The sequence below is a fragment of the Gossypium hirsutum genome, chromosome D05 (genome assembly GCF_007990345.1).
Source record: "Gossypium hirsutum isolate 1008001.06 chromosome D05, Gossypium_hirsutum_v2.1, whole genome shotgun sequence".
In the NCBI taxonomy this organism is placed as follows: Eukaryota; Viridiplantae; Streptophyta; class Magnoliopsida; order Malvales; family Malvaceae; genus Gossypium; species Gossypium hirsutum.
The window spans coordinates 28,474,498-28,497,428 of record NC_053441.1 but is presented as its reverse complement, the minus strand read 5'-3'; the positions used below and the strand labels follow the sequence as shown (position 1 = coordinate 28,497,428).

At 31.1% G+C, this 22,931-nt stretch overlaps 2 protein-coding genes across 3 annotated transcripts; both read right to left on the bottom strand.

The window, feature by feature from the left end:
* Window positions 1-1,953: 1,953 nt before the first annotated feature.
* Window positions 1,954-7,556, bottom strand: LOC107904720 (xylose isomerase). Of its 2 annotated transcripts, none has more exons than XM_016831182.2 (21): window positions 7,389-7,556; window positions 6,909-6,998; window positions 6,705-6,809; window positions 6,286-6,360; window positions 6,074-6,203; window positions 5,885-5,976; window positions 5,679-5,729; window positions 5,435-5,511; window positions 5,309-5,363; window positions 5,089-5,190; window positions 4,849-4,900; window positions 4,632-4,677; window positions 4,486-4,541; window positions 3,722-3,773; window positions 3,525-3,604; window positions 3,334-3,404; window positions 3,192-3,232; window positions 2,983-3,082; window positions 2,818-2,889; window positions 2,635-2,712; window positions 1,954-2,302 (listed from the first exon to the last, which is right to left on the bottom strand). In XM_016831182.2, the coding sequence occupies exons 2-21, from the start codon at window positions 6,963-6,965 to the stop codon at window positions 2,267-2,269; spliced, it is 1,428 nt and encodes a 475-aa protein (XP_016686671.1). In that variant the 5' UTR covers window positions 6,966-6,998; window positions 7,389-7,556; the 3' UTR covers window positions 1,954-2,266. The 2 variants fall into 2 exon arrangements, with proteins under 2 accessions (XP_016686671.1, XP_040950536.1); XM_041094602.1 differs by lacking the exon at window positions 7,389-7,556 and adding an exon at window positions 7,142-7,288.
* A 6,278-nt stretch (window positions 7,557-13,834) lies between these two features.
* Window positions 13,835-16,272, bottom strand: LOC107903078 (annexin D4). The gene is made up of 6 exons (XM_016829134.2): window positions 16,185-16,272; window positions 15,159-15,331; window positions 14,841-15,059; window positions 14,523-14,756; window positions 14,360-14,431; window positions 13,835-14,192 (listed from the first exon to the last, which is right to left on the bottom strand). Exons 1-6 carry the CDS (start codon window positions 16,228-16,230, stop codon window positions 14,004-14,006), a joined length of 933 nt encoding a protein of 310 aa, XP_016684623.1. The 5' UTR covers window positions 16,231-16,272; the 3' UTR covers window positions 13,835-14,003.
* Window positions 16,273-22,931: the final 6,659 nt, after the last annotated feature.

Below are 22,931 nucleotides of genomic sequence, written 5' to 3'. Positions count from 1 at the left end.
TAGAATAGGACAATGATCAGATTTAACCCGCAATAAATGAAATACAACCACGTTCGAAAACGACGACTTCTATGGCGCATTACAATAGACTTTACCAAACCTCTCCTTCATCGAATTCCGACTGTTAAGCGACTGATATCAAGAAAACTTTGGACCAATAAACCCCAAATCTAACAACTCACAATTCTAGAGTACCTTCTGCATACGTCGACACCGACCACAATCAGCCTGCCAAAAATTCGATTTTTCCAAAAATATAACTATACATAATCATTTTCATTAAAAAAAATCTAAACAATCTTTTATAACTTAATTTCTTCTCATAAATAGACTGATGACATGAAAAATCACATATTTAGTAATATATATAAAAATGGTATAATGTACACACATTCAAATATGATTAACATAAGCAAATTCAAATAAAATCACAATAAATGATGGTGTTATTTAGTTTTTTAATATAAAAAGTAAAAATAAAGAGAGTATAATTATTTTTCTTCCTTTTGCTACTCTTTTTCATGCTTTAGGGTTTTGCTTGAATTCATTCTCTTTTTGGAAATTGAATTTGGTACTTTGACTAGAAAGGTCTAGTCGGGCTTTTATGGTTTTGGGTGATTTCAACGTTGCTTTCATGGTCCGTTGGAAAGCTTTAATCTTAAGTCTTATGTGAAATTACTTTTCAAGTTTATAACTACAATTGATTTATTATATAGTTATGAGGTTCCAATTCATTTTAATTTTCTCTTCTTTTTACTAAACTGGATTTTTTTATAAAACGTAAATTTAAAAACTTAAATATTCCCATAATTAATTTGATTTTTTACTTAAATTATAACATTTTGCATTTAAATATAATATTTATTATTCATAACAAATTTAAATAGGAATTTTTTAGTCCCTTAATTCAGAGATATTCTAGAATATGTGAATTACCCTCCTCAGAGGAAAAAATTTATGAGGAATTTAAGAATTATATAGTTATCACATGGATATTATCAAAGTACTATCTGATATATATATATATATATACAAAAAGGAAGTTGAACAGAAAAAAATTAAAATTAAATTTGTTTAACATTTATTTTGTAAGATTACATCATGTAACGTTGGAGGTGATTGAGCAAATACAAGCAACTTTATTGTGGTCTCCTAATCTCTTTAGCTATAATATTAAGTATTAGATTTACTGTTCTCGACACAAATCGAAACTTAACATACCAATCTTTTATCATCCAATTACAAATCTCCAATCTCAGCCAAGAGATTTCTCTCTCTCATTCTCTAATATTAAATCCACCGTCGTTTTACTATCTTTAACAATAATACACATTATTTATACAAATAACATCTAAATGTTTGAGTCTCCTATCAATTTTTAGATATATATATATAATTATTATATTATGTTTAGAATATAATTTAAATACTAAAAATTCGGACAACCAACTGTTACTATCTAAACCCAACACAATTAAATTAAATTAAGAAGGACAAACTACATCATTAGTCCTTAATTAGTCCTTAAATTGTGAGTAATTTTTTTAATCATTTAATTAAAAAATTATAATTTAATCACTAAACTATTTAAAAATTTTCATCACTAAATTATTAAAATCAATATTATATATCTTTTTTCTATTTGCATTATCTACACTAATTAAAAGCAACACCACACATTTACGAATCAAACTTGAGTCTAAAATATGTACTTTTACTCATCAACGAATATTAATAACGATCCCCCTAACTGTTGCTTGAAACTGACCGGCAGAATTTAAAGAAACAAACTTAATACCCAATAACTTAAATAAAACTTATGAATAGCTAAATTACTTAAGAAAAAATTTAACTTTTATACTAATGATAATAATGTAATACGAGGATAGAACATAGGATAAATTAAATACATTTAGACTTGAATATTCCAAAAATTAAGGTCTAATCATCCGATTAAGAACCATGAAGGCATGAACCCCCCCTGAGATAATTTTATTAAATTTCCTTTTATTTAAAGCCAAACTTGCCATCACTTATCCACAACATTCCAAGAAGGGTACCTAAAAAGGGCATGGATTCCCTTCATGGTCAGGTGGCATACCACCAAGAGTTCAACTACTAAAACATACCATTTTTCTTAAAAAACTAAGCACTAATGCATTGTTATAAACTACATAAATCTAATTATTTGTATAAGCATCATGGCTTATTCCTAACTAAAAGGAAAAACCGAAAACATTGACCATAATCGGTCAATCAAGGTATCCTACAGTGCAGATTGGAAAATCATCTCTGCAAGTTCCTGCAACAAGACAACCAAAATTTTCATTTTAGATTTGGTTCATACTGGCATTACATGCTATTTTCTGTTTATAGATTGTATACGGGACAGACACAGGACGGATCGCTCCGTAATGGAGTGTATATAAAAGGTAACACTGAATAAGTCAAAAAGGTTATATGAAAAGCATTGCTTTCTGTCATGTTTTATAGTTAGAAATTATAGTTCGTAACGTAACAAACAATCTAATATGAATAACTCGCTATTTGGTCGGTTATGGGCCATAGGTCATCACAGTATAGCATGAAGTTAAAAAAAACTTGTAAACATCTTTTTTGAAGTAAAATATCTACCTGCTTGGCTGAAGCAACCTTGGGCTCTCCCCATTCCATGGCTTTCTTCTCAAGCATTTCAAAATCAGCTTTACCAGCCTGTTCGATGATGGATTACTTATATTAGCGATTCTTCCATGGGAAATGCCAGACTTTAAGCCAAAGGAGAAGTTATCATTTAAAGAAAAAATAAAAAAGCATCACCTCAATCTGGGCACCAAGTTCTGTGTCAAAGCTAGAATATCGTTTACGAACAAGCTCAGCCAAAGAACCATCCTATAATGAGGAAAATTATTGATTAATATATGAAAGAGGGGAGAAATAGGCATTTGGTTAGAAAGCGGAGGGATAACTTTGATATTGTATTACCTCAATCAGTTTAGCAGCATTTCGGAGTCCACGAGCCAAGGTGTCCATTCCACTAATATGAGCAATGAACAAGTCCTCAACATCTGTACTCTCTCTCCGTCTACAAAACAATAAAAGGTAAAAAGATCATCACAAGTGGCTCAAGATAACAAGAACCTAGGTAAACACAACACAATTGTAAGAAAATAACGAAGGAAATGTTTACACACAATTTTGCATCGAAGTTGAAGCCTCCTGGTGCTAATCCTCCCTGCCACACACAAATGTGAAGAGTGTAAAACAGTAGAAAGTCGAACACTCTTTTGAAGTTTGAACTATCAAAAGAAAATAAAATAAGAGTCCGCCGCATACATTTCTTATCACACTTAGCATAATCATGGTTGCCTCCCCGACATCAGTCAAGAACTGATCTGTGTCCCAACCTGTATCACAAAGAAATCCATATCTTCAAAGTTAAGAAGATTGTAATCCCAAGCTCATAAACATGAAATAAGAATACTTTGTAAACACTAGGAAGTTTTTAAGTTAATAATTGATCGTACCAACTTGAGGATCCCCAGTGTTTGCATCAATATTTCCTAACATTCCATTGATTCTTGCAGTCTCAAGATCATGATGGCAGCTGCAAATTACATAAGCACCATAGGTTGGCAGAGGAATTTACATGCATGCAGTTGTGGGGAAATTTTACTTGGAAATGATACGCAAATATAATTCGAAGGCATGGAACACAACAAACCTGTGACCAGAGAGTGTGGCATGGTTACACTCAATGTTAAGTTTGAATTCTCCTGCAAAAGGAAATAGTGGACAGTACGTTAAATGTAACCGCCTGCCAAAAGAGATAATACCCAGATAGATCATAGTTGGACGACGCCTTGTTTTCCTTCTATATGAAAATGGACCTGACCAACTAGAAATTCCAATTTCTGGAAAGCAGCATGGTTTTGAAGCCAAATACTAAACAAAATTATCTAGTTACTTGGCTCAGGTTTAATTGCTGGATATAAATATGCATTCAATATTAGATATGTTCAACTTTTTTGAAGTATGATCATGTATGAGAAGGAAGGTCCTTGGAGGCACAAGTGTCGGATACAGGTTCTTCAAGCAAAGTAAAGCATAAGCAAAATAGGGTTCTACATCACAAAGTATTAGAAAGCCTAATAAATTCCAAATTAGTAACTCTCTGGACTGAGGACTACAATCTCTCATCATATAATTTTTTTCTCAGCCAGATGATTTTACCCTGTAATCATCAGGTTCTTCAATTTTTCTGGTCCTGGTATAAACTAGACCTAAACACTTAAGGTATGCTTTTCAAACCGTGCATGCAGTCTTGTTCATGAAATCAGTTATTGTTTTACCAGGCAAGAGTTAACCATGAAACAAATCCCTTCAAATACACAAGTTTAGATAATACTTTATTTAGCTATGCAGCAGTTATCAAAAATCATCTAGCAGGCAATGTTAGATTCCAGACGAGAATTCATTAGAGCTCACCAAGCAGCCCATATTTATGCAAGAAGTTAAGTGTTGTTGCAGCATCCCAGTCATACCTGTAAATAAATCAAGCAATAATTCATATAAAGAACAGCAAACTTGACTGCTATTACTAATTGAGAAAGGAAGGGATTGTCGAAACATACTGATGTTTGGTAGGTTCTTGAGGCTTAGGTTCAATCAGTAGAGTTCCTGAATCAAAGAATATTCCATCAGAATTCCACGAAAAAATAAATAAATAACTACAGAAAGACAACCCTGCGGCCCAGAATAGCATAATTTTTTTTGTCCCCTCCTCATCACCTACATTTGCTGGAAGGGGAGCTAGCATACAGTCTTAAGATTGTTATAATGGAAAATTACCATTGAATCCAATCTTCTTCTTGTAGGCAGCAGCAGCTTCAAGAAATTTTGCCTGTCAAAATAAATAATTCAGTTGCATAGCTAATAACTAAGACGCCACATTGGAAACTTGAAGAAGAACGTTTAATCAGGAAAAATGCATAAAATAGAGCAAACATTTTAACTAACATGAAACTAACAGCTGACATTGAAAAACTTTATTTAGCAGATTTCAAAGTAAGAAATGACTAACAAATATACCATATGATCAAGCTCTCTTTCCATGTCTGTGTTCAAGAGTGTTTGGTATCCCTCACGACCACCCCAAAATACATAATTTTCTCCCCCAAGATAATGTGTCACCTATAGGAACAGAAAGCAAAATACAAAGCAATTACCAGACATAAGACCAACATAACTGTAATCTAAACACAAAATGCAATAAGTTTAACCTCAATGTTATATAGAAGTAAAAGCCCACCTCCATAGCTTTCTTAACTTGAGCAGCAGCATAGGCATAAACACCCAACTCAGAGCTTAAAAGCAAACGCAGAAGTAAGAATTAAGTTCATCAAGGGATATATGCAAATCACTTAAGTAAGGATACCTTGTAGCAGCACCATGCATGTAACGAGGATGCATAAATAGTTGAGCAGTACCCCACAGTGGACGGATCTTGTCCCCCTGCATGGTCAAGTAACAAAGATATTCGGGAAACATATAACTTAGTCTTGTATCAAACAAGAGGGTTTAAAATTTTGAGAAAAGGGGAAAAAGAAAAAGAAAAAAGAGGAGGATAGGTCTCTACTTGAGACGAGCAATTTAAAACTTTTTGCAAATTCAGAAATTACCTGAAGCTCTTTAGCAAGTGCCACGACTTCATCCAAGTTTGAATTAGTTTCCTACAACGAAGAGAACAGAAAAAATGATCGATAAACAATTGCCAAAAAACCAATAGGAGAGGAGGGCTGTTAAGAGAGTTTAGTCAAAACCAGTTCATATTCAAGCATTTAGATATGAAAAGCAACTTGAAGAGTCAATAAGAAAAATATCCAACCTTTAGTGTTTTGCCATCAGGAGCAATGTCCCTGTCATGGAAACACCACCTATCAACTCCAAGCTTGTTTAGGAATTCGAAGTTGGCTCTCACTGCAATCGTTTCAAAGAGGAGCAAAGAATGTTACCATCCTGCAGACTAGTATTAATCAATAAGCACAGATAGGGAGGAAATAACTATCAATCTTACTTCTTCTTTTGGCCATAGCAATGGAATTGGTACCATCTTCCCATGGCCAAGACTTTGTGGGTGCACCAAAAGGATCGGCACCTGTTCCACGAAATGTATGCCAAAATGCAACACTAAATCTCAACCAGTCCTAAACAATTGACAACTAGTCAGCAATCATCAACATCTTGATAAATCTTATACATGTTAAGAATGGGAAATTTGAAACTAACCTTCATTTTCTTCCCAAGAATCACTTCTTCTGCATTGTACCATTTGTATGAAAGTGGATTCTTGCTAGAAGGACCCTGCAGTCAAAATTACTGTTAAATAACAAGTATTCAAATAATTAATGCTATGGTAATCAAAAGTGCTTTGAACTAAGAATGTATTCCAGATCTTTAATAATATATCTCGAACAGAGAAAGATGCAAGGTTTCAAAACACAGAATATATTCAACCCTTTAAATTATTCAAATTATATTCAACCCTTTAAATCCTACAGGGGAAGTAACCCTTTTTGTCGCTGTTTTAGGGTTCCGACTCTAGAGAGTCGATATTCACCGATATTGACTATGATAACATTCATTTCCTCTGCAACTACAACAAATAAGACCTAAGTTAAATCCTGCAGGGGATGTAACTCTTTTACCTCATACTTAATTTTAGTAACTCCAGGGAAAAATTCCCCTTCCCATTCACTATCTTCACCACATTTTCCACCGAGATCAGCAGGGCATGTTTCTGGTACAGCATTCTACAGGCAAAAACAATTCCAATTCACAATAATTAAAAAATTGGAAGCAACAAATACATAAAGAATAGATTTAAACATCACAAATTAAAGTTCTTTTACCACTATTAAAAAGGCAGCATTCATAAAAAGAACTAGTAATAAAATCCTCCCAACCATACTTTTATGCGTTACTATTATGCGAACTGAACCCTGCAAAAAATAACAAAATAATAACTATAAGTAATCCAATCAAAGAAAATATATTTAAGAATTATTCAGATCACCACATATCAAGTTAGCATCAAAGGAAAAAAAATAAAATTTTAAACACCAAAAGTAATAGTCGGAACAACCAATAGTGCTGCCGACAGTGACAAAAAAATCACTTTGCATGCTAAAAAAAAAGTCTCTTTTCTTTTTCCTGATGAATACCCATCGTCAGATACCACATAAGAACAACAAAATTTTTTAATGACTAAACCCATAAAAATCATTGGTTAATAGCAAATAAATAAAAAAAAGACCCTTTGAAAATCGAAAAAAAAATAATAATCGAAAGAAATAATGGCAGAAAGTATTAAACAAAGATAGAGGACATACAGATTTGATTAAGAAAAAAAGGGTTTTGATAAGAAGAGCAGAAACAAGCCCTGAGGATGATGACTCTGTATTTATAGCTACATTGAATTCATAATTATATGAAAATTATTATTATATTTTTTTGGATAAAGATCACGTGTCTCACTGTCACCGTTTTCGGATGGTTTTCTTTTTGGTAATCGGATTCTACATGTTTTTAGGTATAAGTTAGATAGTAAAACATGTTATTCTTTTTAAAATAATAATAATAAGGGTAAATTACACCCATAGTCACTTATGTTTGAAATGTTACGTTTTAGTCACTTATGTTATCGTGTTGTAACATTTTAGTCATTGAGCCATTAATTGTCGTTAACGGTATAACGGCAAGCTAATGTGGAGCATTAAATCATCATTTCAAACAAAAAAAATTAGGTTAAATTATACAATTGGTCCCCATATTTTTTTCATTTTGAGCAATTTAATTTTTTCTTTTATGTTCTTTTAACTTTCTTTTTTTTCATTATTTTCCATTCTCTCCTACTTCTCCCTCTATTTTCGTACATTCTCCATTTCTTTCAACATATCAGGAAGTCAAATTGGTAGTGAAGAAAAAAGCATGGTATGGGTTTATGGGCTTTGGTTATAGGCAATGATGGTTTTCGACTTATTTCTTCATTGCCAATTCGGCTTCTTGATATGTTAAAAGAAATGGGAAGGTAAGAAAATAGAGGGAGAAACAAAAGATAATGGAAAATAAAGAAAAAAAATTAAAGAACATAAAAAAATTAAATTGCTCAAAATGAAAAAATATGGGGATCGATTGTATAATTTACCCTAAAATTTTTGTTTGAAATGATGATTTAACGTTCCACGTCAACTTACTGTTACACTGTTAGCGACAATTAATAGCTCAGTGACTAAAATGTTACAACACGATAACATAAGTGACAAAAACGTAACATTTCAAACATAAGTGACTAAAATGTAACCTAAGGTAAACAAAAGTGACCATGGGTGTAGTTTACCCTAATAATAATAATACACTAAAAATATATTATTTTAAAAATTTAAATTTTTTTTAAAGAAAAAAATTGTAATTTTTTAATATCAAGTTGTTTGTTTTTATCACTTGATTTATTTTGTTATTATAATGATAATTTTGATTATCTTATGATTTTTTTGAATTAAATTAACGGATATTATCAACACGTAATGAATTTATTAAATTTATTTATTTTTAATAAGTAATGCATATTAAAATGTATTGATAATTTTGAGATTTTTTTTTGACAAAAAAGAAAATAAAAAGGACAAATTACATCACATAACTCATTTCCCCAAACGGGGATATTTAGAAAACTAGTAATCATTGACTATCCAAATGAGCCAATTTGACTGGTCTTTCATCTTCTTGGTTCGCTTCTCTAGGGATATGACAGATGCTCTAATGTTGAAACCGAGGAACCCGCTGAAGAATTCTCCTAATCAAAGCAGAATTTGATCATCTTGTGAGTTCCTCCAACACGACAGTAGCCACTTCAAGATTATTCGTCTGAACTAACACATTATCGTAGCCTCAATCAATCAAGATGTCCTTACAATTCAGCCTCGAATACTAAGCAACTCCCTAAAAATTTGTTAAAACTAAATATCCAATTCCCAACTTCGTCTCGAACAATTCCTCTTGTTGAAGCAGAGTCATCCTCAGACCTTACGAAACCATCAATATTCAAGTAGACACAGTTTCTATGTAGATTGGAACACGAAGTTGAAGCCTGAAATGATATCGTTGGGCCCCTAGCTGCCGTCATGAACTATTTGACCCAGCTATAGGAGACCTTAATAGTGTCGATACTATTCCAAGACATCCCTTGAAAAATAAAGAGATTGCAATTTTTTCATATGCACCGTATTAAGATCTCAAAAAAGCATTTCCAATCGACTTCTCCAAATCTCAATTCATGTTTGTTCTGCAGGTTTAAGACGATCCATTCCTGCAAACTACATGTTTATATAACTTTTGGTTTATTCTTATATGTATAAACTTGTATTGTGTTTATATATATTTTTTATATTGTATTGTATTTTATCATATTTTAAATATTATTTTAATTTGGTAAAATATATTATTTTAATATTATATCCGTGTTGTACTTAATTAGTATCATATAAAGGATTATTAAATTTTTTAGCGTTTTTCTAACTTATAAATAAAGATATTTTTTTATTTCACAGAAAGAGTCCTTATTTATTTTTATTCTTTAAAATTATAATATATCTAATATTTAATTTAGATAGAGATTCACTTACATAGGTGTAAATTTAATTTTTATATATTTTTTACATTTAATATTTTAAAGATCTATTCGTTAAATTTATTGATATAATTGTACTTGTTATGCATGTAAATTCTCGAACCAATCTGATATCTTCATCGTATTGATCTGTATATATTAATATTTATTGAATGGTTGAATTTTTTTTGTATAAAACAAATAGTTAGCAATTTCTCATGTACGTCAAATTTGACATGCATAATATATATGAATGGAATAAGAAATATGATAGTTGGATGATTGAAATATTAATCATACAAAAATATACAAAAGAGTATAAAACTAAAGTAGATTTACACCGTTGTAAGTAGGTCTTTCCCCTTTAATCTAATCTAAGGTAGCGTTTGGTATGGTGGAAAGTGATAACTTTTTTGGGAATTTAATTCATTGGAAAGTGATTCCAACATTTGGTATGTCAAAAAAAATTATTTTCTTTAGAATCTAACTTTACCTTAGGAATTTCCTCCTATAATAAAATGTGGGAAAATTACTTTCTGGTGTAGGTTGAAAAGTTACTTAACATAACCAAAGAAAGGTGATATCCATGCTTCCTCTCTCTTTACAATTTATGTTGCCTTATATGCTATAGCAACTTGGAACTGGCTTCCTAATAGCCAGTGTGATTCATTCAGTAAGCAGGAAGACTGCAATCCTTCTAAGAAAAGTTGTCAAGATGGTTGAATTTGATTTGGACCAAACAATCTTTAAAGAGATAGTAAAGCACGCTGAAAAGGTACATGGTAGATCCTTCCTACCATTCCTTTCCCTGATTTTTCAAATCTTGCACAAGCAAAACCCGTGCGTTGTTCGTGCCACTAAGCAATATGAAAAGCCTGTCCCAGAGCTCAAATTCTCCCATAAGTGCCTAGAAGGCAAGCACACAACCAATGAACCAAAGGAGGAACCAGTTGGCATTGATGATTGACGCATTGTCAGACTTCGAGATGAAGCCAAGATTTGTAAATAAGATCAAAGACAAGCAAAAGAACCTTTGAGCTGAACTTCACTCTCTTCCTGATGAAGATTAAGTTGGCAGTCTTGTTGATAAAAAAGGGGAGATGAAAGTCAACGGGATATGCTGGTGAAAGGGTTGATATCGTGCTACTATTTATGCAAATGTTGTTTTTTGTTTAAAGAAATTTTATTTGATTTTGGGATTTTTTTAGGATTGTAATTTGAACTTAATGCTTGTGGTGGATGAATATTTTTGTTTACATTGATTGTTTATAATTTCCTAATTCATTAGCTTACTTATTTACAATTGTAGTTGTTTGATTATTGATTCCAATTTCAAACTAAGCATTGATGGTTAAATTATTTAAATTATTTTCTACGTTAAGTTGATTGGATTAAAGGGAGTATGCTAAGTGGGAGTTGTTGATTGATTGTTGAATAAGCATCTTGTCTTGTATGTGTTTTGTTCAACAAATTGCCAAATGGGGGATTATTGAGATATTTGAAGTTGCTGCAATGTGCTAAGAGAAGTGTCCATTTCCTCATCCACTTTGGAAAACTAGCAATTTATTGAACTATATCTTTGGGTTTTGTTAATGTTATGGAACAAATCAAACCCATCAATAAAGATCAATTCACTTGGAGAAACTTATTTAGAAGGTCGAAAAGGATCAAATTGAGTATATCAAATCCCTTGGATAGAGGAAGTTGGATCGGACCAAAACGTTAATGACTTAGCTATCAACAGTCCATGTTTACCTTGGTTGTTAATATATATTGTATTTAGCTATTTTAGCTTTTGCTTAGTAGGGATTGTGATGAATCTTTATTATGTTAGTCTCAAAAACTTTATATACTTGTGAGACTTGTATAGGTGCATTGATTATTGAAAACACTTATTTGTTCGAGTGCATTTGAGATTATAAAACCTTAAAGTTATGGTTTTACAGACTAAGTTCTTAAGGAGAGAATTTGGTGATGAGAGATCTAGCCTTTGAGGAGCAAGAGTGAGGATTCTTCACTGGAGTGCATTAGAATTATATTCACTTTGTTGTATTTGATTGGAGATAGTAGATTCTTCTCACTCAGCTAGACTCCGTAAACGTAGAGAAACTAAATTGCATAAACAAACTTTGTTGTTCCCTATTTTGTTTGTGCTTGTCAAGACGCTTGTTGAAGTACCTACTTTCGCTGTCATTTTTTCTCATACTTTATTTGTTACATAGTAACTGTTTCAGGCCAACACTTACTTTACATGAAAGTGATATCTTTGAATATATATATATGAGCCAAATAAGTAGCCAGCTCTATATGACCTAGTCATAGAGATTCAATTGACCTATAATTTATTCATTTATTAGCAATGTGAAATTACTAGACATTGCAATCTACCAATAGATAGTTTGTGGTTAGTGTGGCAATGATGAGGTTGGTCGTAGAGAGGAAAGATGGAGGTGATAGAGAAGCAAATTAGTTGGTGAGGGAGCTATGGCGTGATTTAGTAGGTTGGTGTTAAATGGAGGCTTAGATTTATGGATCGTGTCGAGAAGTGGCGAGAAGTGGAGGTGAGTGGGATGGCTATATATGCGAGATAAGTTGATTAACTAGTGATTATAAAATAATTCGTTTTTTAAAAATTTAATGACCTAACCATAAATTTATGTAAGTATAAGTAACCAAATTTAGAATTTATCCTAGACTTTATATAATCAAATCGTCTAAAAGCTTTTGTAAAATTCCAAGATATCAAAAGCTAGAGACATGTAACATTGAAAAAAATACAAAAAAAAAAAAGGACGACTTCATTGATCACTTTCCAAATATAGATGAAGATATAACAACGTACACGATTCTCAACAAAAGTTGTACACGTAAGTTTCTCGTGATAATTTTATTACAGAGCCGACTTTCCATTTATAATTTATTTTTATATTATAAAATTTTATGTAAAAAATAGATTTTTGAAAAGTTATTTATTAAATAAATGAAATTGAAGTGTTAACGACTAACGACTTGTGTATAATTTTTATTATTATCAATTTTGGGTTTCATCTTTTAAGTTTAGCCACAAAGCAAGGTAATTGTTTTAGGTAAGGTAAAAAATGAAATTATAAAATTTTGAAATGATTAAAATAAAACTTTTTTATTATGTTAATTTTTAATTTTATAAAGTTTAAACGATAATTTTACTATATTTTTATTGATTAATAGGAATAATTTACAATATTTTTCTGAAGTCTATAATTATTGCCATAAAAAAGTATACATGATACAAAAGTATACTTCTAATGACTGTTAGAACTCTAAAATGTATTAAACTTATCTTGATTTTGATGGACGTCCACTTAATAATAAAATATTCATTGTATTATTATTATTATTTTTAAATAATTTTTTTATATTTGAGTTAGTACCAATCAACTCATGACAACAATCCAACAATGAGCATTACAATATCATAGATAAATATTACATAGTTTATAATGAAAAAGTTAAATTTAGATTTAATTATCAAAATCCTTTCAAAAAATAATTATCAAAATATATAAATAATATAAAAGTATTTTTAATATTTTATTATTTTAAAATAGTATAATAGATTTTTTTCATGTTGGCCTTGGAAAAACAAATACTCGATTAATCCAAACTTATAACATGTTTTTATATAGAGGTATAAATATGTAATTTGATTTATTTTTAATATATGGTTAATTATTGGTAAAAAGTTCTTTTTAGTCCATCTTAATTTTGAAATTGAGTGAATTGGCCTCTCTCGAAAAATATCAAAGCAATTTAATTTCAAACCATTTCGAACGTGAGCAACTAAAGACAATTAATCACGGTGTTAATATATTTTGTCAATTGTACATAATTTTGATTGGTATAACAACAAATTTAGCCCTTAGTATTTATATGTTTTGTCAATTTGGTCTTAATTCTAAAAAATCCAACAAATTTAACATCAATATTTACACAAATGTTATAGGCTAAATTTGTTAAATTGGGACAACATTGACAGAATGTCTAAACTTTGAGAGCTAAATTTGTTATCATATCAATAAAAATTGCGTACAATTGACAGAAAATATTAAGGTTGAGACTAATTGCCCTTAATTGCTCACTTTCGAAATTAACATGGATTAAATTGCTCTGATTTTTTTTTAGAGGGAAAAGGGCAAAAGGAATGAAAGATGATTTTATTAAGGAGTACAGATTAAAGCAACAGCAATAGAATAGCCTTGTAAGGCCAAAGATGGGCAGAACAATATTTGATGTAGGCAACGGAGAAACAACAACCATTTAAAAAGACAACCACCAAATTAAAATAGAAATTGAAGGCATTTCATTTCCTATCATCTGCTAACACACCAAGCAACACATCCTTATAGGCTCCTTTAACTCTCTCTTTTATTTTGTCCTCAAACTTAGCAGCGATTCCCTTCAAATCTACGTCTTCTTGTGTTGCAACCAAGCGAGTCAGTGCTTTTTTTGCATCTTCCTTCGCATCCTCTCTTAAAGCTGTATCGAAAACCTAGAGATAAAGAGAATTTATCGAGATCAAATATGCTTATGAATTAGATTAGATTTGCTCTTGCATCCAACTCGAAGTAAAACATATTAAAATGTAATTTGAGCCAACTTGAATCACTAAAAGAGCAAAAGACCCATAGCTTAAGGTTTAGACGTTAATTATGTTACCCTGGTGAAATATGTTTGAGGGGTGCACAGGCATTCCACTGTCTCTTTCAAGAGCAACTCAACTTCAAGGTCCTAAACCAAAACCAAAAGCAATACAAATAGAAATTAGAAACTCCATTGATGGATGAATTATCTTGTATTTTTTGGTTTTGTTTTTGATTACCTCAGTGATGGTTTTGGCAGAAATTTTCTTGTATTGTTCATAGACTACTTTAAGATGAGGCTTACTCCTTGTAGTTAGAATCCAGATAACTTCATCCTCCTCCATAGCCTTCTTCTTATGATCACCATTATTATTCTTGATTGCATTTAAAAGTGCTTTGGCCTCCGATTTTGCAGCGTCTTCCTTCACCTTTGGTCCTTCATATCTGTAAGCACTCACCAGTGCCACCAACAACTGCTCAAAACAACACATAAATCTAATTATTCCGCAACATAACAAGTTTAAAATATACAAATGTGTAAAAAATGATGGATGGACCTTGCGCTCGGAGCCCTTAACGTGGGAAGCAAGATCTTCCTCGATGGAACGGTCGAAGAGGGAATGGTAGGCTTTTCGGGCACCCAAAAGCTGATCGGATGATCGGGTGCATGCTATTTCAACAATCACGTTATAGTGTGGAGGTCCCTTCTTCAACGCCTTTTTCAACAATCGAGCATCTCTCTCCCATGGATGCATCAGCGAAAGCACCACAACATCCTGATGTTTATATTCATAAATTACTACAAACTATTTTATTTAAGCTTTACGATCACAAAGTCAGATTATACAGCGAATGGACTAGATAAGAATATATACCTTAAATAGCTTGAATTCAGCTTTAAGGCTCTTGATGGCACTGTCGTTCCATCGCTCAAATTGACGTTCATCCTCAAGGAAGAATTTGGAACATCCTTTCCTCATGGATTTCTTGTGCTCATTTTGTGATTTTGTCAGTATTGAAACTAGTGATTTTTCATCAACTCCAATCCCTAAATTAATTAAAAAACAAAATTAACCAATCTATAACCTTCGATACTAAAGGTTAATTAGCAATAATTTGTCACAAATGATGACATATAATTCTTGTAATGCCAAATTTAGTAGGCTTTAACCTTTAAGGACTTGGCTATCCGTCTAATCCAGGGCCTTGCATAGGGGTGATATGAATTTGGGTCGCCTCATATTCTTACACAATATTTTGTTATTTTCTAATACTAGTATGAGTTCGATTCAAGCTACTGATTAGGCTAAAACCTTGCTTTTCTAGTTGAATTTATAATTAAATTCATGCTGTAAACAAGTTTAATTTGAATATGATGAACAGCCATTGTGGAGTACAATGTTAAATACTAAAAAAAAAATTAGCTCAACACATGTTTAGAAAAGAAAATGTTTCATTTCCCCCATTGGAACAATGCAAAAATTAATTAACTCCAGCCGATTGAGTCTTTGTCCGAACATTATAGTATTTAATAACCTATATATAATTATACCCTTACAAAATTTCTAATCTAGTTAACTTATGAGTTAAGTAATACCAACTTAATTAGAACTTATATAAAGCACTGTTAAAGTTTTTATCAAATATTCTTTTAATACGAATTCAATTTATATCACCTATCATTTACTCCTAATATTGCATAAAAAAACAAATATGGAATTAAAAATTTATGAATAAAAAAATTATTATCATATTTTATGGATATATATTTATGCGTAAAATATAACATATTGACACATTTACTATTTCATAATTTATAATTTCCTTTCTAATTATTTTGATATTGGATTAATTCAAAATGTCTATAAAAAAAGGTTATAGGGAAAGAAGATATGAAGAACCTGACAAGGCATTGTTGAGAACTTCCACTTCACAAGGATTAGCCATTTAATTTTCCTTAATCTAAAATAGAGTTTTGGAGTATGAAAGACAAAGACTTGACACTCCAAGGTTCAAATGCCTTTCATTTATATCAACCTATGAGGTTATTTTTGTCAAAAATTCCCTCAAATTTAGGATATTTTTGGAAGATTGCATATGGGAATTAGAGGAAAAAGTAAAAGATATATATATATATATATAAAGAGAGAATAAAGAAGCAATAATAATGTCAGTAATAAACTTATAATACATACATAAGCAAGTGGTTTATTATCAAATCTAAAATTCATGCATCTCATAATACCCTTTAATACTTATAATAAATAGGTTTTGAAAAGCATGCATGTTGAATAATAAAAAGAAAAAGAAAAAGCATGTGCATGTGCATGTGCATGCCTTTACACTTCTTTTTTATCATTAATTTAACAATCAGTTTCCTTTTTCTTTTTCATATTATACTAATAATTAGCATGCAAATTTATTTAACATTCTACTTCCTTATGATTTATGTAAATGCGATGCCACATACATTATATATTATGCAAATGAGATGCCATTTTTTAAAAAAACATTTTATTTTTAAGTTGTACGTTTCTTGCTTCTCTCAATCTTCCTTATGTATCAGGGAGACTCTTGTATTAAAAGTTGAATTGTATTTTGTTTTTTCACTCATAAAATGAGTAAATTAATCCCTATATGTTAGATCAAATAGCAAATTAGTTGTTTCTGTTAAAAATTTCATCCATTTGTACTGTTAAAAACTGAAATGACTGATAGAACAATAAAAAGTAACACATGGTATGCCATGTGTACTTCATTTTCATTTATAGAGATCAATTTTAACATCATAAATGTTAAACAAAAAGACCAATTTATTTTTTGATATAATATATAAAAATTAAATTTTTTACTAAAAAAATAAAATATAATTCATAGATAATTTTAGGTATCATGCATATACGAACTTAGCGGTGAAGCAACATATATGTATCATATCGGGGCATTAATTTATTATCGTTTTATATATGTATCATATTGCAGCACTATTTTTTATTACACTTCCATTTGAATCTTGGTTTTTGAGTGTCAAAACGAGGAGCTTTTAAGTCTTTAATTACTACGGCAAGGGTGTGTTGACTTATTGGGTAAATTTTGGGGACTTGGTAAGATTTTTAAAAAAATTTAAGACTTTAATAAGAATTATTTAAAAAATTTAAGAGTTTAATTAAAACTTTTGAAATTTTTGTGAGGATAATAAGAATTTTTAAAATTTTTAAGAAAATTTAATTAATTTTTTGTTTAAAATAGTCACAACAAGTTTGACATAACTACATGGATACTGCACTGGGCAATTTTCTTTGATGAAAGAAAGTGTATGTTCTCTTTGATATGTTTTTTAAAATTTAAGATTTTTATTTTTATTGACACGTGGTACCATTTTATTGATTAAATTAATTTGTTTTAACAGATAACAAGGTATATAGAATGAAAGTACATAAGCTAAATTGATAATTAAAATAGAATATATCGACCAAATTGATTAAAAAAAATGAGTATAGATATCAAAATGATAATTTAACTAGAATACAGGAGTCAAAAGAGGTATTAAGCCTAATTTATTATATATTATTACATGTGAATATGTATAATATTATTGAAATCAAAATTTTAATATTTTTAAACTTTAAAAGTGATTATTAATACAAGCAATAATAAAAAATTTAGCCTTTAAACTTAACATTCTGCCCAAGCTAAACTTTAACGTCTTCAACAAAACATCCTTACAAGGGATTTTCTTCGGAATAGAGGTTTGACAATCTCTAACTCTTTGTTGAATCTGATCAATCCTTGACCCATTTATTTCATGACTGTATTAATGTCGCTTCTATTTGGAATGGTTTTAACCGACCCCCTCAAGTCACTCCGTCTTGTAGGGCTTTTGTTCAACTTAAGTTCCAACGCTTTTTTTTTTCTTTTTCTCAAATTTATATTTCTTGATTTTAGCATGCAAAATAAAATGAGAACAGATATTAGCTCATTAATTATCTAATATTTAATTAATATTAAGTTGCATTGTGTGGTTGAATCATAATGTGAGAAGACAACTTGTATTAGTAGATAATTTAAACAAGTCGTTAGTTTAATTGAAATTGAACAAGTCGATTAAAAGACTAATATGTTGTATATAAAGTCCGATTAAGGAGATACCTTGTCTTGAGTATCAGAATGGATGACTTTCAGAAGATAGAAACATAGATGTGGTTGTTTGGATTGACAATACATCAGACATGACCCAAGCAGAATAAATCCCAGATTTATTTATGAATTTATTCACTAATGACATTAATCATAGTGTGTCTTACCTCAATTCTGAGCAAGTGAGGGGCTATGCCTATGTGCATGTAATTCGTATACTTTAATGTATTAATAGCCTGGATTCAATTGATAATACAGTTAAAAGTTAGTACGCTGGATATATGAACTCATAAGATAATTACAAAAGATAAATCCCCAAAAATATTTCCGATTGAACAAGATAAAAACTCTCAATTTCCTATCACATAAAGGCGAATTATAGATGCACTTAATAATAGTTCCAAAGTGTTTGGCAAAATCATCTTCCTTGTGTTTAAAATAATCATCTACACCTTCTAAGAGCCATACTTAAAACTCTTCAAAATTTGTTGCTATAGCTCAAATTGTAGTGAATAAAAAAATAATCTAATTTAGCCTATTACCATTATCCCCCTTCAACTTGATATTTGATTCTTTCAAAACTTATGCAATCCCTCGGACTTCTCCCAAACTTATGTTGATCTTTGGAAATCAATACTTGAAATAGGTATCTTTAAACTTGTTGTCTTTATAAACTTCATGATATTAATTATAGATAATCACTTTACTTCTTTTTTCTCAGAAAATAAATATTATTGATATGTAAATTATTACAATAAAAAAAGTCACAAAAATTTCGATGCAAGTCTGAAGGCTCAATTTTAGGCCCATGGATGTGATGGATTTGCACTACCTCAAGGCTTAATAATAAGGTTAAAGGTCAATGAAATCAAACCAATATTCGATCAAAGACAATATGCGAGGATAAATCTTTTTGAGGAAAGGAAAAATGATACATGCACGGAATTGGTAAAATTTATTAAAGTCAATCCAACCAAGCTACCAATTTTCAAGCTGAAAAGATTAGTTATGTACAGCCCAAATTTAGCCCGGGCCTCACAAAATCAAACCAGGCCCAACAAAACCTTAACCCAATACAAACCCGAAGCCCAATAACCCAATAAGGCCCAAACATAGCCCAAACCCAATGAAAACTAGGGTTTCAGAACCCTAGTCTCTGCCTCTAGTGTCGCACCCCTAACCTCAGCCACCTGCTCTCTGTCACCACCTCTCTGCGCCATACGCCTTCTTTCCCACCTGCTCCAGCACCATCTGCAAAACAAAGAGAGCACGCAACAGACACAAGAATAGAAACAAATCGCAACAGCAAGTACAACGGTAGTTGAAATAAAAAATTCTTGTAGTTGGCTATAAATGCCGAAACAAAAGACATGTAAAAGGGTCAACCCTTATTCTTACAAAAAAAAAGAAATAAAAAAGAAAAGGTTGAACCATCTGCTCAATTTTCTTTTCTCTTTTCTTTGGCTTACTGTTATTTTTTTACAAGTTTATTTCTTCTTTTTTTGAACACAAAAATAAAAAAAAGAAAGAAAACATCTTACCTGCGCCGCGCCGGAGAAGGAGGAAGGCGAGCAGTTTCCCTCTATTCTCGGGTCTTCGGCCTTTGTTCCACGTGCTTCGGCCCCAGATCCGTGGCCTAGAAGCGATAGGCTTCAAAAAGAGACCAAAAAGGTCCGATTTTGAGCCTCCGGCTGCCACACACTGTGGCGCTTCGGCGGAGGCTTGCCGGAGCCCTAGACCGGTCCCTTGGCCGGAGAGAATGAGAGAGAGAGCTTGCTCTCTGTTTTTTTTAAAGAAAATGAAAAAATGGTTGTTTTTGGCTTTTTTTATATTTATACTAAACATGAAACGGCGCCGTTTTACCCTTAGGGGTCAGGCGTCAGGCGCCAAAACGACGCCGTTTTGGCCCTAACCCATGCGGTGACACGACCCTGGGGGAGGATCCGCGTGTTTGTGGATCTTGGGTTATTTTCACAATTGGTCCCTCCGATTTTGTGGCGCTTTCATGGAAGTTTTTCGCATATTTGCTATTTTTGCCTCAAATTTTCGCGTCTTTTTCGATTTGATCCCTTGACTATGTGCATGCGCTGCACTGGAACGGCACCGTTTCATCAGTGGGGGAATATTGCCTTTCAAACCCTCCTCCTGTTGCGCGCGTTGTGATTTAATCCGTTTCCTTTTTCTTTTTTTTTATTTCGCCCCTAAGATTTTGTTTATTTTCAATTTAATTCTGTTTTGTTGATTTAGCTATTTTTATTATTAAATTAGTTATTTTAATCTTGTTACTACTGTTATATTATATCATTAGTTTTATATTATCATTGTTATATTATTATTTCATATTTACTTATTTAAATTTGAATATATTTGTCCTATTATTATTACTATTGTAACTACTTATATATATCTTTATATCTTATTTTATATATATATTATTATATATATGCATATATATCTTTATAAACGTTTTTTCTATAGCTTATATACATATGATTTGTTAGATCTTCATATGTATACCTATATAAGTTTTTATTATTTTCTTGTAAATATATATATACATACATGCATACCTTTCTTACAATACATAGGTACATATTTTAACTTTGTACATATACACCTACTCTTTTATATGTATTTTATTATTTTCATATTTTATAATTTTTATATACCTACATATATATATTTCTTTACATTTTCAATTATATTCATTATTTATTTATTTCATTTTCATTATTATTTTGAATGAATGATTTAATCGTATTTGTTTATATATGTTGTTATTTTGTATGTTGTAAGTTTGATATTTTATCTATTTTATGTTGTTGTTGTTGCTCGCATCATTTTTATGCTTTCATATTCATTATGGTTTTGCCATTCATACAATGTAATTTATTTTCACTCTCTTTACCACGACTTCGTGTTTTATTTTATTCGATATATCAAAAATTTGTTTTAAACAAATAGCATCGTGCTTAGATTCGAGAAGATTGTGCCCTAACTCACTGGGTTTCGATCTTCACAATACATCTAAATGTACGATTCTTTTCAAACTCAAATTCTTAATAATCTCGAGATTTTTAAAAAAAATCGCATCCTAACTTACTGGTCGTGATATCCTTTTAAAATCTGAGGTAGCTAAAATATCTTTTAAAATAAGTAAATTTTTAGCATTCATTTGTGTATCGAGAATTCGGGAAGTTGTGTCCTAACTTACTGGTCATGATTTTCTTTCTCGATTAACGTGAATAATGCTTCTTTTCAAACAAAAATTTTTCAACATTTTAATACAAGGATCGTATTTTAAAACTCTTTAAAGTTTGCAATTTTTCAACACTAGGACATTAAGTAATCAACTAGGTACCAATTTTGGGCGTCTCGAGGGTGCTAATCCTTCCTCGTGCGTAACCGACTCCCGAACCCGTTTTTTTTCTGAATTTCGTGGCCCAAACTTGTTGATTTAATAAAATCAAATCGTTTATTAAAAACAATCACTTTTTGAGGTGATCCAATCACACCTCATTAAAAAGGCTTGGTGGCGACTCCCGTTTTTTTTGTTTTCGTCAAAACCCAAGTCGACCCCGTTTTTCAATAAAAAAATGGTGTCAACAGCTTGGCGACTCCACTGGGGACTTTTTTTAAAATAAGTGAGTCGAGCCACAAGTTGATTACTTTTTGTCTTTTTGTCAAAAATTGAAAATTTGGTTTAAATTTACAATCCTTTCATGGCATTTCATTCTTCATTATAATTTTCATCATTGTGGTTTATAATTGCTCTGTTTGTTTAAATTTTGGTATCTTTTGCATTGCATTTCATGACCTATGGTCACACCCTTTTAAGTGGGAGTGAGAAGCTACTCCTTCGTGAGGTTTTCACCTTCGTGCAGGATAGTGGATCACTTTTGGAATACATATGTACCTATGTCTTCGTGAGATTTTCATCTCCGTGCAGCCATAGGGAAATGTATTCCCCTGAACCGAACTCGGTCTGTATGAGCCTATAATGGGTGAAGATCAAGGAATCTGCTGGTTCGGGTACCTTATCTTTAGAACCAACCCTCATATAATGGACTTAGGAACTTAAACTAGGTAGAGCCACTCCAAATCCCTAGTATTTACCTGATTAGGTACTTATTGTTTTTCGTGCTTGCTTATGTTCTGTTCTAACCCTCTTGTTGTGTTTTGGTTATAATTGCATTACATTGCATTTGCATCATAGGAAAGAGATTGTAATGACCCATTTTCAGTAAATCGGAATAGTGGTTTCGTAACCACAAATCCGAGTTAGAAAGAAAATTTATTTTAATATTGTGATATGGTCTATATTATGATAGGAAGGTTGCATGAAAATTTTGATAATAAAACTTTATTGATTATATGGTAAAATTTATTTAAATAGATTAAATAAAAAAATACATTTCCGGGACTTTGTTCCGGTAAATCAGATTTGTAAATATTTATTATAAATATTTACTAAGTTAGTTGTGTGTCTAATTATGTTTTGACTAGGAGAA